Here is a 19,482-nt window from a genome sequence, read left to right on the forward strand (position 1 = left end):
GGGATGAGTTTTGCCACCTTTTGACTTTTTTTGTGGGGTTATCCCTGCCCTACCAGATCCTGCTAAACTTCCAGCAGAGCGGGTGCAAGTGAGCATCCCCTCTGGCCACCTGGATGTGTGGGATCCTGGTGTTCCGCCAGGCCATACTGTGACACCCACACTGCCTTTATCAGAGCCCCCTGATAGTTGCTTAAACAGGTCATCACACACACGCACACACACACACACACACACACACACACACGCACACGCACACGCACACGCACACACGCACATAATTTGCAGCAGTGGGATGTAGATAGCACTACCCTAGCTTTTATTGGTATTTGGAAGTGGATACTGGTGCCCAAGTTGGTCTTCTGCCTGGAGCTCCCTCCTGGTCGTCCTGACATGGCCTCTATCCCAGTCCGCCCCGCCTTATCCTGGAAGTAGTGGCCCTTCATTTGTTCTCCTGGAGCACTTATTTTTATCCTTAATTCATCTTTGTAATTCCATGTTATATAGTCATGCTGGTGTGTGTGTGTGTGTGTGTGTGTGTAATGAGTAACTATGCATCATTTTTATTACATATGTAAGAATTGTACTTGTAAAAGGACTCCTCTATTTTGTGGATTGAAATATAGGACATGTGAGGACAATTTGAAAAAATTCTTCCTGAAGGCAGTTGGGGTAAAGAAATCTCCAGCTCCCATACCGAATGACCCTCTGCCGAGGCACTTTGCATTTTTTTTTTCCTTTAATGGTAAGAATTAAATTATATGAGGTTCACCCTCTTAAAATTTTATGTGTACGATACAGTATCGTTAACCATAGGCACAATATTGTACAGCAGACCTCTGGAATTTATTCATCTTGCATAACGGAAACTTTGCTTTGAAACTTTCTAATGATATATGAACAGGATTTCTTTGTTTTGAGCAGCTTTTCTTAGGAAAATGTGTTCAGATTCATCCACAGCTATAGAATCTGAGCTGTTGATCCTTTAGGCTTTGCTGCAGGTGTCGTTAATGGGCTCTCAGGTTTCGGTTCTTTTGATAACATCCTGACGTGTGACTTTGGATGCTGAAACATCTGAGGAACGACGAGGATTTTAGTTCTCCCCAATCTGCTTCTTTATCATCATGTAATTCCTCCAGGTTTCTTCCTTTAACCTTTCCCCAAAATTTGTTCTAATTTTTAGACCAAGAAACCAGACTATTAAGTCCATAAATGAGCAAGAAGGTGTTTTCCTGGTTAAAACGCCAGGAATTTTATTGGCATTCTGTGGAACCCTAGATTTCACAAAGCCCTTTACAGAAAGTTTCTCACCACCTTCAGGAAAAGGATTTGCCCGAGTTATAAAGATGTTTACTGTGAAAGAACTTCAGACGTGAAGGAATTTGAACGCTGTTTGGTTTTGCGTCCAGGTATTTGACTTGGAAGGGTGCAGTCCTTAAATACTGCTCTATTTAAAGTAATTGCCTAACACTTGTGGGTGGGAGGTGACAGATTTGGAGGTAATAATCCTAGAGTTATGTAGGTCTTTGGTGGCATTGTTATACCTGGCCTGACAGTTTATGAACATTTTAAACGGGAAGAACCATTTGTCTGCTTTAGCCTGCGATGGATTCTGTTGCAGCAGTTGTGATTGTGCCATGAGACGTGTAAGAGAAGCGAAGCAGAACTGAGACACGATCAGAGAACACAATTCCACCTTTCCAAGGAGAACACCAGGGCAATCTGTGACTCCTGGACTCACCGTGGTCCGCCTAGAGCCAGGCTGTCTGCAGCCAGGAGAAGGCCTAGATGCAGCCTCATCCAAACACAGATCCGAGGACGAGAAGTGAAGTTTGCAGGGCACCCTCCTCAGAGGGCGGCGTCAGGCCCTTCTGGGAAATAGCTATCGAAACGACACGTTACCGTGCACTGTGCGCACTTTCCCCATCTCCCACTGTAATCGTCATTCCTGCTCCTTTTAGAGACCAGCCATTCTATGTGGCTGCTTCTCTCACGGAAGCTGGTCTTAGACTTGTCCCCCCTCCATTCACAATGCCAGGATTAGTGCTGAAGCACCGTGGGTTCTTACTAAATCCTCATTGGTGGTCCAGCACCCCAAGGTGCCTGTCCTGCCCAGCCCAAGCGGGAGAAAATCGTAGGAGGCCCAGGCTGCCCGCCTTCTCCCCTGCGTGGGTCTGCTTCGTCTCCACATCCCATATCAGACATGGAGTCAGCTCCAGTCACTGTTCAGCTGCAGTCACAATGTCTGGAATAAAGTAATTCAGAGCTATTGCTAACTCACTGCATGACCTTGATCGGCGACTGGCCACCTCCATTGCCATGTCTGCCACGTAGGCATGGCTTTCCTTCCCCCATGAAATCGAGTAATGCTCCTGCATGTGCTTAGTAATCTCCAAAATGCTGCCTCTTGAGTGGCTTTGCAACTGTGTATCCATTTTGTAGCAAAAATCAAAAGCTACTTTCTAACTGCTTATCAACAGGGTATGCTTGGCTACAAGTGATGGTTGTAAAAAACTACTCTGGCAGGGTCCCCTGCCTCCCTGCAGGCCACCGCTTGCTCTTCGTATAAACCGGGCATCCTCAAACTGCGGCCCGCCGAGGACATTTATCCGGCCCGCCGGGTGCCGCTGCCTGTCCTGCTTAGCAGCCGACTCGTCCCGGGCCCACAGTGCGCAGCAGTGCGCATAGGAATTTGTTCATAGTTTGTTTTTTTTTAAACTATAGTCCGGCCCTCCAGCGGTCTGAGGGACAGTGAACTGGCCCCCTGTTTAAAAAGTTTGAGGACCCCTGGTATAAACCATGTATTATAGATATCAATGCCACTCATTTTCCAATTTTAAAAAATATTAGTGAAGTTGACAAGGTAGTAGGTCTTAGAAAGATAGTAAGTCAAAAACAAAATTGATAAAAATAGCGCCTAGGTATCGCTAACCTTATTTCTTTAACTCTGATGTTGTTTGGGACCCCAGCTGCCGGCTAAGCAGCCCGGAGCCTCAGCACAGTGTGAGTGTGGTGTGCTGGCCGTGTGATCCGGGCAGCCGCGTAGTGTGCTTGTTCAGAGCATGGATTCAAAGGGGCCAGCTCGGCCATTGCCCAGCTGCATGATGCTGGGCAGCTTTTTAACCCTCTGAGACGCAGTGTCCCTATCCACAGAGTTGGGCTAATTAAAGAACTGCAATTATGAGTTCCAAATGAGTTAATACTTGCCTGGTACGAAGTTTGTGCCATGTAAATATTCGTTATTGTTTATTGAGGGAAAATATGCTTTCACTGTTACATTTTTTAGTCTACTCCCCTCCACCCCCCAGTTCTGTGTAAGATTAAGGTATACAGCATAATGACTTGACTTACACATATATTGTGAAATGATTACCACATTAAGTTTTGTTAACATCTATCATCTGATATTGATACAAAGAAAAAACATGTTGTGTGATGAGAACTCAGGATTAACTCTCCTTACAACTTATTAATATATATCATACAGCAGTGTTAACTATAGTCATCATATTAGACGTTGCATCCTTGATACTTATTTTATAACTAGAAGTTTGTACCTTTGACCACCTTTATCCAATTCCCTCTCTCCCCACCTCCCTGCCTTTGGTAACCACAAATCTGATCTCTCTTCTATGAATGTTTGTGTGGGGGTTTTTTTAGGTTTCACATATAAGTGAGATCATACAGTATATGTCTTTCTCTGCTGACTCATTTCACTTAGCATAATGCACTCACGGTCTATCCATGTTGTCACAAATGGCAGAATTTCCTTCCTTTTGTGGCTGAGTAATATTCCATTGTACACACGTATTTATCCCATTTTCTTTATCCATTCGACCCATCAGTGGACACTTAGGTCATTTCCATATCTTGGCTATTGTAGGTAATATCTCTTCAACATCTTTGGATCTAGTCCCAGAAGTGAAATTGCTGCATCTCTCTGATACATGTTAAAGTATAACATTTCTCATGGTAAATTTTATATCTGACTTTCTCCGTCCATTTACCTTTTTTCTGCAGGCTTTTGTGGAGGCCCAGAACAAGATCACTGTGCCGTTCCTGGAGCAGTGCCCCATCCGAGGTTTATACAAGGAGAGGATGACTGAGCTGTATGACTATCCCAAGTATAGTTGCCACTTCAAGAAAGGAAAGCGGTACGTGACATTGCTTTCACTTAATTTTATTTCACCTTTCTAATTGAATGCGTTCTTAAATGATAAAACAAGTTCTGAATAACTTATCAGTTTATCAAATTAATTCATTATAAAATGTATTCATTTCTATGCTTAAATATGAGAATATCTTTTGGTCTATTGTCCAAATTCTTAAAATAAGGATTAAGAAATTTAGTAGATGTCACTATTAAAAGTAAATTATAAAAACAACAATGAACATAATCACCAAAAAAAAAAAAGAAAAAAGAAAAACAGAAAGAAATCCTATCTAATAAAGAGGGAATATGCTAATTAACCATCACTCTGTCACAAAGATGGCTGCACCCACAGCTGAGGCCAAGTTCCCATAAGGAGCCTTAACAAGCAATCAGCAGGGACCTGAGGCTACACCAGCCGTGGGCAAACTACGGCCTGCGGGCCAGATCTGGCTGTTCTATCCGGTTCTCTTGCTCTCCCCTCCGCTCCTTTACTTTGAATTTATATTAGTTCACACAAACACTCCATCCATGCTTTTGTTCCGGCCCTCCGGTCCAGTTTAAGAACCCATTGTGGCCCTCGAGTCAAAAAGTTTGCCCACCCCTCAGCTCACCCTCCCCCGCCCCCGTGGGGCTTGACAGGGAACCTCAGGCTGCCTTCCACACCCAGCAGGGCTTGACAGGGGACCTCAAGGTGTGCTTCCCGTCCTGGTGCTGGGCTAGGGGACCTCAGGCCGCGCCCCCCACCTGGCGGGGCTTGACGGGGGACCTCAGGCCATGTCCCACACCTGGCGGGGCTTGACGAGGGACCTCAAGGCACGCCCCACCACCCCAGTCTGGGCTGGGGGACCTCAGGCCACGCCCCCCATCCTGGTGCCAGGCCAGGGGACCTGAGGCTACGTTCCCTGCCCAGTGGGGCTTGACAAGGGTGGGACTAGCCAGGTATGGGTCTATCCCAATGGGGGGGGGGGGGGTTGGCCGGATTGGGTCTCACGTGATTTTGAGGTGCATGTGGGTGGGCGGGGACTTGACTCTGGGTTTCTTGGTGTGCCCCAGACTCTGACAGGAGGAAGGTTTTCATATACATTCTACTAATTTTCTTTCATCTCTGACACTTCTATTAAAGAGAAAGGGCAAATAGCAATATTAAATTATTTCCTCTAATTAATCCCCTTTTAATGTGCACGAATTTTGTGCACTGGGCCACTAGTTTAGTATAGATATGTCCTACAACGAAATCTAGAGTGTAAAAAAACTATTTTCATAAACAACAATGGATATTTGTTTGCCTCTAAAACTTAATTATCTTTGGTTTATACTACTTGGAAAGATTTTATTATATGCATTTCTTCTATCCAAAAATGAAAATTGTCCAGGAAGTAGAACCTAATAATTTGCTTCTCCTGTTTTCTTATACACACTCAAGCATATTCTCTAGTTGGTTTTTTAAGCGTCATTGGAAGCATCATCAATAATTTAGTATCCCCCTTTCCCCCAAGGATCAGCAAAGTGGATCTGCATGCCAAGCCCTGCCCACCACCTGCTTTTATAAATGAGGCTTAAATGGCACGCAGCCATGTCCATTCACTTATATATTGTCCATGGCTGCCTCTGTACAACTCACAGAAGTTGTTTTTTAGTAGCAGCGGAGATATGTGGCCACAAAGCCTGAAATATTTTCACTCTTGCCCGTTACAGAAAAGGTTTGCCGACCCCGACCCAGCAGCCTTTTATTTAGCAAATAAAAGTATTGGTCTCTGTTTAGGTAAGGTGCAGAATTTGAATACTTAAAGCAATTCAGATAAACTCTAAGTACAGGGAGATGGTGGGACCTATAACCTAGTCCCCATGTCCCGTTTGCTGCTGTACCCCGTTTGCTGCTGTACCTGTGTGTGTGTGTGTGTGTGTGTGTGTGTGTGTGTGTGTGTGTGTTTGTTTATGTGCATTTGGTTTTACTCCACAAATAGAAAACTCCACCGCTAAAGAAAGACTGTCTCTGTCCCGCAGGTATTTCTATTTTTACAATACAGGTTTGCAGAACCAGCGAGTATTATATGTACAGGATTCCTTAGAGGGTGAAGCCAGAGTGTTCCTAGACCCCAACGTTCTCTCCGACGATGGCACGGTGGCGCTTCGAGGTGAGTGCTCCCCAGCCAGGCCCCGGGCGTCCCAGGCCTCCACTCCAAGCTCTGTGCTGGAGCAGTCACCTCACTGCTGAAATACCAGACAGAGCGTGGACCCTGTTGCAGAACAGATGCACACGCAATGTCAGGAGAGCTGTTTTTGCACAGCATATTTAAAACACGTGAGTAATCACGTGTCCTTCTGATGGCATGAAGCAGATCTGGAGAATACTTGTCACTGGCCTCAAATTAGCGCCTAGGGCTTCTGAGACCCTGAAGTATCTTCTTCATTTCCCATAATATCCCTGAGAACTATCTGTGATTAGAAACACAGTCCTCTTCTATAAGAAATTTAAGCTATACAAAGAATGTTTCAACTTTAAATATAAAATAGGAAGGAGTATTAATGAGATCCCTTTCCTTGGGGCGGGGGGAGACTGATTATGAGTTTTAAAATTTAGATAATTGTCAGTATGTTAGAATTAAAAGTAAAAACATACAATCTTGTAAAAATTGGACAACTTGGTACCCTGACCTCTAAATATGCAAGTTTAAAAACTGAGTAAGTTTAGCCTACAGTTGCTATATGTCTCCTAAATAATCCTGTCCCGAAGATACCCTCCTCCACAGGCCATAAAGATTACCCCAGGTTTGTGCCATAAACACTAGTCTTAGGGTCAGGAAGTTTGTGGTTCTATGGCTTAATAACTGTATCCTCTGAGAACCACATCTTGGTAGCATTACAGATGTTTTTAGTGCAGTTGGCTCATCTTCTGTAGCATCTTCTGTTTTATTAAGAAAGCACGGTTGTAGGTTCAGTCCTACAGAATTGAGCAGTTGGAACACTGAAGTCCTATAATCAGGGGGGAATTAAACAGATCTATGCAAGGACCCTTTTATAAAGGCATTCAGTCATTTAGTGGTTCCCTCTCCTCCTCTCCAAATGGGTTGTGTATGTAAATGATGATTCTTTACTAACTGGTATTGGAAGTAATAAGATGCTAGCCAGCTTAATAAGAGTATTCTTCCATGAATTGGAACTTGGAGTTAAATGAACTTATTAATATACTGGATCTGTGAAATAATGTATGATTCATTTAGTTTTAACAAAGGTCTATCTTGCAACTCATCCAGAAAGACTTCATTATAACAGAGTCTCACCTCTTACTTTGATAATTCATTCTAGTAACTTTTTTATGAAATTGTTGCCATCTTCATGTCCTGATGGATGAAAAGGAAAATTCAACATGGGACCTGGCTTCAGTCTTTGACAGTGGTATTATAGGGAAATTACAATATGGGTGGTAAACATTCAGATTCTTTTGATAGTATATACATTTTTTTAAAAATATTTTTTTATTGATTTCAGAGAGGAAGGGGAAAGGGAGAGAGAGAAACATCAGTGATGAGAAGGAATCATTGATCGTCTGTCTCCTGCACACCCCCCATGGGGGATCAAGCCTGCAAACCTGGGCATGTGCCCTTGACCAGAATCGAACCCGGAACCCTTCCGTCTGCAGGTTGACGCTCTATGCATTGAGCCAAACCAGCTACGGCTAGTATATACATTTTTTTTGGAACCCTTCAGTCTGCAGGTTGACGCTCTATCCACTGAGCCAAACCAGCTATGGCTAGTATATACATTTTTTTAAAAAAATATTTTTAATGATTTCAGAGAAGTAGAGAGATAGAAACATCAATGATGAGAGAGAATCATTAATCGGCTGCCTTCTGCACACCTCCTACTGGGGATTGAGCCCGCAATCTGGGCATGTGCCCTTGATTGGAATCTAACCCGGGATACTTCAGTCTGCAGGCTGACGCTCTATCCACTGAGCCAAACCAGCTAGGGCAGCCGTGGGCAAACTACGGCCCGCGGGCCGGATCTGGCCCGTTCAGCTGTTCTATCCGGCCCGCGGAGCCAAAAGAGCGGAGGGTTTTCTTGCTCTCCCCTCCGCTCCTTTACTTTGAATTTATATTAGTTCACACAAACACTCCATCCATGCTTTTGTTCCGGCCCTCCGGTCCAGTTTAAGAACCCATTGTGGCCCTCGAGTCAAAAAGTTTGCCCACCCCTTAGCTAGGGTGTAGTATATACATTTTTAAAATACGTATTTGAATCCTGGCTGGTTTGGCTCCGTGGATAAAGTGTCAGCCTGCTGACTGAAGGTTTATGGGTTCAATTTTGGTTAAGGGTATGCACCTCAGTTGCAGGCTCGTGTGGGAGGCAACCAGTTGATGTGCCTCTCTAACATCGATGTTTCTCTCTGTATATATCTCTCCCCCTCTCCTCCACTCTCTCTAGAAATCAATGGAAAAACTACCTTGGGTGAGGATTAACAAAAATAAAATATAATTTGAAATCAAAATTTTTATTTGGAATTTTTCTGAAAATTTTATAATTACATATAGCTTATTCAAACACTACAATGTTACATAGAGTGGAAAGTGAATATTTTCTCCCCATCATCTTCTAGATTCTTTTCTGCAATTACATACATATGAGCCTGGATATTTTATAGGAATTGTAAGTGATTAATAAGTAGTCTTTTTAAAGTTTTAGACATATTTCCCATTAATAGAGGTCTCATGTAAAACTAGTAGAAAACCTCTGAAAATAGTTGGGTTTCTTTAGAATAATTTCCACTCCGCCCCCCCCCCGCCCCCCCCCCCCCCCACATCCTAAGAGGAAATTGGAAATTTCTGGTGTTGGTGTCTGGTACCAAGTGCTGTACCATAATGAAAATTCATAATGATGAAAGCTGCTATATATGTGTAACTATTTGTCAGGAAACATTCCATGGTGATTAATTACAATGATCTATCCGTCATGTCCCTAAAGAATTGGACACCGTGGAGTAGTCCATAGATGGTGTTGCTTTTCTTCCTTTCCACAGTCACTTTTGGAATGTGGGCTGTGTGAGATCTTCATTGCAAACCCTCAGGCCTTATTTGCCTGGGCTGTTGGTGTTCAGATGATATGGACGATAATCCTCCAGTACCAGTAATGCTCAGAAAATGGGGTTGTAAAGAATGATCTCACATAGTTGGAATCCATTCCAGAAATTACCTAATGACTCCAATTTAGTTCTGTTTCATGGTGTGTGTCCTAATTCAATCATTACTCCAAAGGCAGTTTCCTTACTCCTTACTTGTTTCCTTTAGAGTGTAAATAAAAGGTGCTGAAAGTCCCAGATGAGCTCTGCTTTCAACTGAGAGAAATTAAAAAATGGAAGCGTCTTAGTGGACATATAATCCAACACTTCATTTTACAGATGAAGAAAGGAAGACTTGCTTAAGGTCATAAGGCAGATGCCTGTAAGACATGGGCTTGGCCCTCAGAGTTCCTCACTACCACATTCTGCCTCCGTGTATGACAGCGTTGTGGGACAGCACAGGGCAGTGAGCAGGGCCAGGCACCATGTCCCCTTCACTGTTTGTTTTCTCCTATGTTCCATAGGCTATGCATTCAGTGAAGACGGTGAATATTTTGCTTATGGTCTGAGTGCCAGTGGCTCTGACTGGGTGACAATCAAGTTTATGAAAGTCGATGGTGCCAAAGAGCTTCCAGATGTGCTTGAAAGAGTCAAGTTCAGCTGTATGGCCTGGACCCATGATGGGAAGGGAATGTTCTACAACTCTTACCCCCAACAAGATGGAAAAAGTGATGGTACGTTAAGACTTCAGGTGAAGTCACCTTTTTTTATGAAATAGAAGTGTGACTCCCATAACTTTAAAAGAAAAACTAATCCCTAACAGTTTGGTCTAGAGCAAGCATGTCAAACTCTCGGCCCACAGTGACTATTTTGGGGGCCCAGCCAATATAATGGTATGTTAGAAACATTTTAATAAAAATTCCGTAACTTAATTTTTACAATATTCTGTTATACATAATCTATCTATATATATAAAAGGCTAAGTGACCGACTGTATGTCCAACCAATCGGCTGGTACATATGATGCGTACTGGCAATTTAAAAATAAACATGTAAAGCTCTCGCTGGCACCAATCCCACACATGTGTTTCAATCTGTCATTGTCGATCGTGAATTTGGTTGTTTTAGTTGACATTCAATGTGAACCACATCGCGATTTATTCATCAACCACCCGACTGGCCAGTACATATGATGAACAATGGCAATTTAAAAATAAACATTGACTTGCACATGTGCAATATATATAAAGCCCTCGCTGGTGCCAATCACACGCATGTTTTAATTTTATAATACTATATTATATATACTATTTTGATATGTAATTTTTTTGCAGTAAAGTAATTGACGCGTGAATCTTTTTTCTAATTATTTTCCTTTCAATGTGCATGAATCCGTGCACCAGGCCACTAGTCTACACTAATAAAAGAGAAAAATGCAAATAGGTTTATTTGTGTTACACTTACTAATTTGTGCAGTTATTCAGTGCCTGGTAAGTTAATGTACAAGAAAAAATATTAGTTTTTACTAAAATGTCTATTACTATATGTTAATGATTACTCGTTTATTTCAGCCCTTTGTATTTAGCATGCCTATCGAAATAAACCTACGTTTCTATGAAAATTGAAGCTTTTGTTTTTTTGCGGCCCACATAAACTTAAACGTTGTTTATTTGGCCTGTGTTAGCCTTTGAGTTTGACATGCTTGGTGTAGAGCCAGGGTTCCTCAAAGTACGTTATACCAGGTAACTTTGTTGTGTAACAGGTCACCCCAAACCTCAGTGGTTTAGAATAATGACCATTTATTTTGCTTGAGTCTATGGGTCATCCAGGCAGTTCTTCTGGGTTTAGCTGAGTTCCATCATGTATCTGTCTGTGGTCAGCTGCAGGTCAGGTGGCTTGACTTTTATATGTCTGGGGCCTCAGCTCTGCTCCATGTGGTCTCTCATCCTCTTAGCAGGCTAGTTCCCATGGAAGCTCAGCAGGATTCCAAGAGGGAAAGCTGAAGGCACAACTTCTTAGATGCCTGGGCTTGCTACTGTCATACTGTCACTTCCCTGCATTCTGTTTACCATCCCCTATTCAAGCAGATACTGGGAACTGTGAAAAATTGAGGCCATTATTGCAATCAGTCTTTCACAGATGTGTTCTACGTCCCAGGGTGATCATGGAGAAGATGGATTTTTTTCATAAAACCAACTTATTTAATGATGTTGAGTGATTATAAAAATGTTCTGCTGCAATCTTCATTGATCTCTTCCCTTGATCAGAAGTTACAGTCCCCTGTTGGTTGCATTTATCTTGACACTTTTCTCCTTGTTAACTTCCCATACACATCTATTCTCCTCTTCAGTTTCACAAAGATCCTATTGTGTTCAGGGGTCCCTCTTTCTTTCCCCCCTCACTCCTCATCTTCCCAGACAGGAAGGGTCCTGCACCTTTTCAGCGTCTTTATGCCACTCCATATTCCACTCGAGGGAAAGCATTCTCATGTTTCTGGGCTGGCCTTGATGGGTGGGTTTTATGATCCCTTTGTTAGAGATGCGGAGCTGGGATGCAGAGTCTCGGGTACCTTTTTCAGAGCTTGGGCCTGGCAAGAGCTTTCTACCGCACATGTTGCCCCTTTATCATGACCTCCTGTATCTTTGTCATCTTTAGTTACGCTCTCCTTTCTGTCTCCCCTCGCCCCCTCCCAGTTGAATTGAGAATAAAGCTGTAACACTTTTCATCTCTTTTGGCTATGTTTACCGTCTGCTGCCTTTGATTATGCTACTCAATACCTTTCTCTGGATTCACCAGGGAATCTACGAGAGGAGCTAAGAGGTTTTAAAATCAAGGATGTTGGCTAAAGAAAGACCTCTGTGTACTGAGAGTGCCAGTGGGTTAGAAATTGTTGGCTATTTTCCAAGTTCTGGGAGATCAAAAAAGCATATAACTGGCCATTTCTTGTTAGAGAACAATGTTATTAAGTTAACTTGGGAAAAACATGAAAATTTTCAGTTATTCTCCACTTTCAGTGGCAACAGTAGCAATTGCGATTGAACTAAGAAAGCCAGTGCCTCCCAGCTGTCAGTTGCTGCCCTCTTGTCCAGAGAACCTCAGCAGCCACTTAGGGTGAGTGCTGGAGGCCCTCGCAGTAAAAGCTGAGCAGTTCTGACTGCGCACTTCTTACCAGTGTTCCCAGAAAACCCTTGGAAAATCACCAAGTGCTCGAAGGTGGTGGTGTTTTTTTCATTAAGTTTACTGGGGTGACATTGGGTAAGAAGAGGATCGTAGAGATTTCAAGTGTACATTTCTACGATACAAGATGTGGATATTGCACTGTGTGTCATGATATTATCTTTTTCTTCATTGTTCTGAAATCTTGGTACATTTTCAGAATAAAATAAACACAGTTCAATCTTACAACAGCCTCAAGAATCAGCAGATATGTATGAATTACTTCCAGATGATACTCAACTGATTCTTAACTTTTTTTTTTAATAGTTCACTTTTAGAGCTATTTTAGGTTCACAGCAAAATTGAGCACAAGGTACAGAGATTTCCATACATCCCCTGCCCCCACACATGCATAGCCTCCCCCATTATCAGCATCTCCACCACAGTAGTACAGTTGATGAGCCTACATGGACACATCATAATCACCCCAAATCGATCATTTACATTAGACTTCAGTTTATGTTGTACATTCCATGGGTTCACACAAATGTGTTACGATAAGTATCCGCCATTGTGGTATTATACCAGGGTAGTTTCACTGCCCTGATAATCCTCTGTTCCACCTCTTTATCTTCCCTCCCCTCTTCCCTCCTAACCCCTGGCAACCACTGATCTTACTGTCTCCGTAGCTTTGCGTTTCCCAGAATGCCTTTAGTTGATATCAACTATCTGCCCTTTTCAGATTGGCTTCTTTCACTTAGTCATATGCATTTAAGATTGCTCCATGTCTTTTCACGGCTTGATAGTTTCTTTTTAGTGCTTAATAATATTCTAATGTCTCGATGTAGCATGATTTATTTATGCACTCACCTAAAACATCTTGGTTGCTTCCAAGTTTTGGCAATTATGGATAAAGTAGTTAATAAACATTTGTGTGCAGGTTTTTGCATCAACATAAATAACTTTTCAACTCCTTTGGGTAAATACCAAAAAGTGTGATTATCGCATCATGTGGTAGAAGTATGTTTAGGTTTGGAAGAAACTGCCAGACTGTCTTGCAAAGTGGCTGTGCCATTTTACATTCCCACCAGCAATGAAGGAGAGTTCCTATTGCTCCACATCCTCATCAGCATTTGGTGTCATCCATGTTCTGGATTGTGGCCATTCTGATAATGATAACTTGGTTTTATTTGCATTTTCTTGATGACCTATGATGTGGAACATCTTTGCATATGCTTATTTGGCATCTCTACTGTCTGTAAGGTCTTTGGCCCATTTTGTAATCAGGTGGTTTGTTTCCTCATTGTTGAGTTTTAGTAATTCTTTGGGTATTTGGGATAACAGTCCTTTATCAGATATGTTTTTTGCAAATAATTTCTCCCAGTTTGTAGCTTGTCTTTTCATTTCCTTGACAGTATCTTTCACTGAGCAGATGGCTTTAATTTGAATGAAGTTCAGCTTCTCAGTTCTTTCTTTCATGAATTGTGTCTTTGGTGTTGTATCCAAAAAATCACCACCAAACCCAAGGTCACCTAGGTTTTCTCCTGTGTTGTCTTCTAGGACATTTATAGTTTTGCATGTATAGTTAGGGCTGTGATCCATTTTGAGTCCATGTTTGTGAAGTGTGTCTGGTCTGTGTCTAGAATCTAACATGTGGATATCCACTGTTTGTTGAAAAAAATGATCTTTTCTCTGTTGTGTAACCGTTGCTCCTTTAGCAAAGATCAGTTGACTGTATTATGTGGGTCTGTTTCTGGGCTATCTACTCTATTCCATTGATTTGTCTGTTTTTGCCAATGGCACCAATGTCTTGATTACTTAGAGTAAGTCTTGAAGTCAGATAATGTCAGTCTTCCAATATTGTATTGGCTGTTGTTTTGTTTTGTTTTTGCTTCTCCACATAAACTTTAGAATCAGTTTGTCAATATCCATAAAATAACTTGAATAACTTGCTGGGTTTTTGACTGGGATTGGATTGAATCTAAAGGTCAAGTTGAGAAGAACTGACATCTTGACAATATTGAGTCTTCCTGACCATGAACATGAAGTATCTCCCCTATTTATTTAGCTCTTCTTTGATTTCTTTCATCAAAGTTTTTATAGTTTTCTACCTCTAGATCTCATATTTTGTTAGATTTATACCTAGGTATTCCATTTGGGGGTACTAATGTAAGTGGTATTGTGTTTTTAGTTTGAAATTCCATTTGTTCATTGCTGGTACGTAGAAAAACGATGAACTTTTATGTAATTACCTTATATCCTACAACCAGATATGTGACTTTGACTCTAGCGTAGTACAGTGTGGGTGGAATAGATTCTCTTAAAATTGCACACTGCGTTTTAGTCTACATTGTTAACCCTTGCAGGCACAGAGACATCCAGCAACCTCCACCAGAAGCTCTGCTACCATGTCTTGGGGACTGATCAGTCAGAAGATATTTTGTGTGCTGAGTTTCCGGATGAGCCTAAATGGATGGGTGGAGCTGAGGTATTGTACTATTGTGAAATTTTACCCAAAAAGACCATGTCCCATGGGTTGTATATGTAAATACCCTTGTTTCGTGATGACCTTTATGAATGGTAGAAGTCCTTTGAGGGAATAGTCTTTTTGTTAAAAATATTGGCATTCAAAATTGTTCCTAATAATGAAGTTGATGATAAACCTTTTTAACAGCAGTCGCAACATAAAAATCTTAATACTGAAAGTTATACATGCTTATGGTAAAAAATGTAAAAGTACAGAATAACGTAAAGTGAAACATGAACATTGTGAAACTCGGAATCCTACTTAGAGGTGAGGAGAGTATACGTCTAAACATTTTCCTTTCATATGCAGGTGAGACTGTAGCGAGTGTGTGTTTTCCTGTTTTACACAGTTGTGCTCTTTGTGTAGATTGTTTACTTGTTTTTACACTAAAAAAATGTATCCTTTAGATCTGTATCTTCCCTTATTTATTTTTTTAATATGTTTTTATTTATTTCAGAGAGATAGAAACATCAATGATGAGAGAGAATCATTGATCGGCTGCCTCCTGCACACCCCCTTCTGGGGATTGAGCCTGAAACCTGGGGATGTGCCCTCACCAGGAATCAAACCGGGACCTCCTTGTGCATGGTGTCAGCGCTCAACCTCTGAGCCATGCCAGCTGGGCGATACCTTCCCATCTTATAGATAAGTGGTCGGCAAACTCATTAGTCAACAGACCAAATATCAACAGTACAACGATTGAAATTTCTTTTGAGAGCCAAATTTTTTAAACTTAAACTTCTTCTAACGCCACTTCTTCAAAATAAACTCGCCCAGGCAGTGGTATTTGGTGGAAGAGCCACACTCAAGGGGCCAAAGAGCCGCATGTGTCTCGCGAGCCGCGGTTTGCCGACCACTGTTATAGATAGATATTTCATACATTCCTTGGGGATCTTGACAATAACCAACCTCTATTGAAGTGATACATATTTGAAGTTACTGGCCTAGATTTTATTCTGTATTTTGCTAATCAAGTGAAAAAGCTTAGAGTCGCTTAGAGTAAGAATTTACTATTGTGAGTTCACTTCTGGGTACTAAGAAATATTTTCTTAAAGAAAGCAAAGCAGCCCTGGCCAGGTGGCTCAGTTGGTTGGGGCATCGTCCCATATACCAAAAGGTTTTAGGTTCGATTTCTGGTGAGGGCACATACCCAAGTTTTAATATAAGTAGACTATCATTTCATTTTTAAGTGGGAATGAGGAATCCACTAGAAATATTTTAGCTCATTGAGCCATTTAGCTCTTCTCTGAGAGACGATTAAAAATTTGGTAAGAAAAGGACATTTTAAATTTGAACTTCTGCTCATGGGTCTGGTTCATTGGGGCAAAGAGCAGGAACCCATGGTATTTTAGTTCATGTGCGTTGATACACCTTATTCCAAATTGTCCCTTTATTTCTTTATTTTGTTTCTCTAGACGAGGGCTTGTCACACTATTGTTCTTAGGCCAAATCTGGCCTACTGCTAGTTTTTGTAAATAAACTTTTATTGGAACAGCACACCCCTTTGTTTACGTAATGTCCGTTGACTACAGTCGACCTCCAACACCAGAGTTCAGTAGTTGCCACAGAAGGCCACAAGGCCCACAAAGGTTTACAGAAGAACTTTGCCAGACTTTAATACACTGTGTTAAAAATGAGTCGATAGGACTTATATTTTATTACCTGAAACTGTGCCCCTTTTTCGTGCTTTTTCTTTTCTACCTAATTCCCCACCCTACAAGCTTTGCTTGTATAGTTACTATCGCCATATTTCTCACATATTTGTTTTTAATGGCTCTTCTGACTCTATTTGTATGTTTCTACTAAATTTTCTTCTTGTATCAGCTTTTCCTCATACCTAAGGCTTCTGCTTACTATGGATATGTATTTATTTAAAAAAGAGTATAGATTTTAACTTTCGTCTGAATTTAGGGAGACAAAATATGCTACCAAAACAACCTAAAAACATTAGGTCATGTGTTTCTGTTTACCTTTATTTGGGGGGAAACCTAAAATAACATTTTTTTAGTAATCAAAATTTATACCTTCTGGACTTACCATAAATTCGAAAACATGCTGTGGTGGAGAAATTTTTTCCTTCCAGGCTAATAATTTCATTGAACCAGGCCTGTCTTAATCAAAGTAAAATTATTTGGTTGATACAGTAGCAGGAACACTAAAAATAAATGCCAGAATATCCATATATTTTAGCAGATTGGTGTAAAAGAAACCAGTTTAACTGGAATGCATGCAACTCTGGTTGCTCAGATCTTTTTGTTAGCACTTGGTTGAAGCAGCTAGTTTTTGTTCAATACTTTGTGAAATCGTGATAAGTATACGTAAAATAAAGTTGGCTGGTTTATTCATTTTATGTACAGTGTGGCAGTAAATGTGTTAACACTGTTGTGCAACCATCAGCACTATTCACTCCAGGGCTTTTTTCATCTTGCAAAATTGAAACTGTTCCCATGAAGCAATCAGTCCCCACCCTCCTCCTTTCTGGTCCCTGGTAACCACCTGCTCCTTTCTGTCTCCATGTATTTGACTACTCTAGGTGCCTCATGCAAATGTCGTCATAGAGTCTTTGTCCTGTTGTGTCTGGCTATGTCACTTAGCATAATATTAAGGCTTGTCCATGTCATAGCATATGTCAGAATTCCCTCCTTTTTAGAGTTGGAGAATATTTCATCAGTGTATATACCACATTTTTTTTTATGCATTCATTCATCGATGGACATGTGAATTGTTCCAGTAACGTTGTTATGAATAATGCTGCCATGAGCAGCAGTTTTTAAAAATAACAGGGGCGATACATCATATAAACATTTAACATCTGTATAGTCCATTCTACTAGCTAGGCAACTGAAAAGAAAAGCAGATTTAAGTAGTTCAGTGATCCTTCTACCATTCATTCAATAGACGTTCACTCTATATAACTTGACTAATGAAATCTTTGCCACAACCTTGAGAAGCAGTGATCAACCCTGTTGCATGGACAAAATAGGATACCTGCCGGGGTGGTTACCATGCAAGTCCATGGCTGGGACTGCCTTCTGGGTATGTCAGGCCTCTGTATCTTCTTAACACCCATGTGCTCTGTGTCTGCTCAGAGGAAGAGGTCACACAAAACAACAGCAGTGACTGTTTAAAGAATGGCAGTAAGTGAAGAGATGCGTCTTCACTGAACAGAAGCAATAAATGAAGTTGTTGTTTTTTTTTAAAAAAAAAAAAAATTCTACAGGAACAAAGTGGGACCTGAAGGACTTTATATTGGATCAGGACCCTAATCAATGAAGAGTGCGAAGAAAGTCTATAAGGCTTAGGCAGGTCAGGCTGGTGTAGGCGAGTGTCCCCATCCTTCCTCACCCTGCTGTGTGTGATCGTTCTGAGCTGAGAGGACCTTCTTGCTGCATAGAGGATCCCTCTGTCATTTCAACATGAACACTATAGTTGTGTAGGTATGAGCCTTCAGAAGCCTGAAGCACATCCTGAATTGATGATTCAGTTCCAGGTCAGAAAAATCTAAATCAAGGGAAAAAATATTGATGTGGGAGTTTCTTATACCTGGCAAAGAAGTGTGATAAAGCCAGTGGGGTCCAAGAGGCCAGTGTGCTGTTGACTGTCTAGACCAGCGTCTCCCATGATTGGTGTACCAATGAGCAACCAGGACATGGGCTAGAAACGAAGCAAACAGTTTCCTCACAGCCTTTATTTAGTGACCCACATCCTAGAGAAAAGCAGTCGTCCTTTATGTAACCATGCATCAAATGTGTTGCAATTGTTGCTTCTATTTTTCAAGCAGTAGTTTTTAGGATCATCATTTTGAACCTGGTATTTCATGAGCACATTTAACAGTATCTCTGAATGGAGAGCCCGTGTTACAGTGGTGATGTGTGCTGCAGCAGAAACCAGGAGAATTTTATTCTCGTCCTACCTGGTGGCCTTAGGCAGGTCACCTCATCCCTGCAAGCCTTGTTTCCTCCGGGGCTTTTCAGCTCTGAAAGTCTGTGATGAGAGGATGTATCACAGCATCTCCTAGACCCTGAAGCAGGCTTCCTGGGCGAGAACATAGCTGCTGGATTTGAGGTCACGAGGGTGTGGAGCGCTGGTGGTGTGGGTGCAGTCTGAGGCACTCGTGGGCGGGAGCAGAGTGTGTGAGTGGACAGGATTCTCTGGCTTGCTGCTGCCCTCCTCCCTGTGGTTGTTGCAGTCAGGTTCACCGGGGACTTCCCTTGGTGTCCCAGTTGCTGTCTCCTCATGACTCTGCTCCTCTTTCACAGATGTCTCTGTTTTCCTGCACTGGACAGGTCTTCCTGACCTTGGACAAGACTCTAAGCTACTGTCAGGAGGCAGCCTTACTCTTCCCATTGTTGCTAATGACCCATCTCTCCCCAGGGCGACCACCTTCCACCTGGCAGAACCCATGGCCTTCTGGCCACTTTGGGGTATTGGGCCTGTTGCTAAAGTTCCGTGGCAGTCCAAAACCAGATATCAACTCCAGTTTATATGCTGCTTCCCTCCCTCCAGCTCAGGTTTGGGGAGCACATGGGGTAGGGACTATTAAATTCTTCATTTATTTAATTCTTCCCCTTGTTTGTTTATCTGTTTGTTTGC

At 41.8% G+C, this 19,482-nt stretch overlaps 1 protein-coding gene across 1 annotated transcript in view; it reads left to right on the top strand.

The window, feature by feature from the left end:
- The window catches only part of PREP (prolyl endopeptidase), a 111,895-nt gene that overhangs the window by 16,962 nt on the left and 75,451 nt on the right, over positions 1-19,482 (top strand). Inside the window, exons 3-6 of the mRNA XM_080664279.1 lie at positions 4,018-4,151; positions 6,155-6,285; positions 9,731-9,940; positions 14,729-14,850. Of these exons, the coding sequence (XP_080520405.1) occupies positions 4,018-4,151; positions 6,155-6,285; positions 9,731-9,940; positions 14,729-14,850 (597 nt within the window). The remainder of the gene's footprint in view (positions 1-4,017; positions 4,152-6,154; positions 6,286-9,730; positions 9,941-14,728; positions 14,851-19,482) is intronic.

The sequence above is a fragment of the Plecotus auritus genome (genome assembly GCF_963455305.1).
Source record: "Plecotus auritus genome assembly, chromosome: 4".
In the NCBI taxonomy this organism is placed as follows: Eukaryota; Metazoa; Chordata; class Mammalia; order Chiroptera; family Vespertilionidae; genus Plecotus; species Plecotus auritus.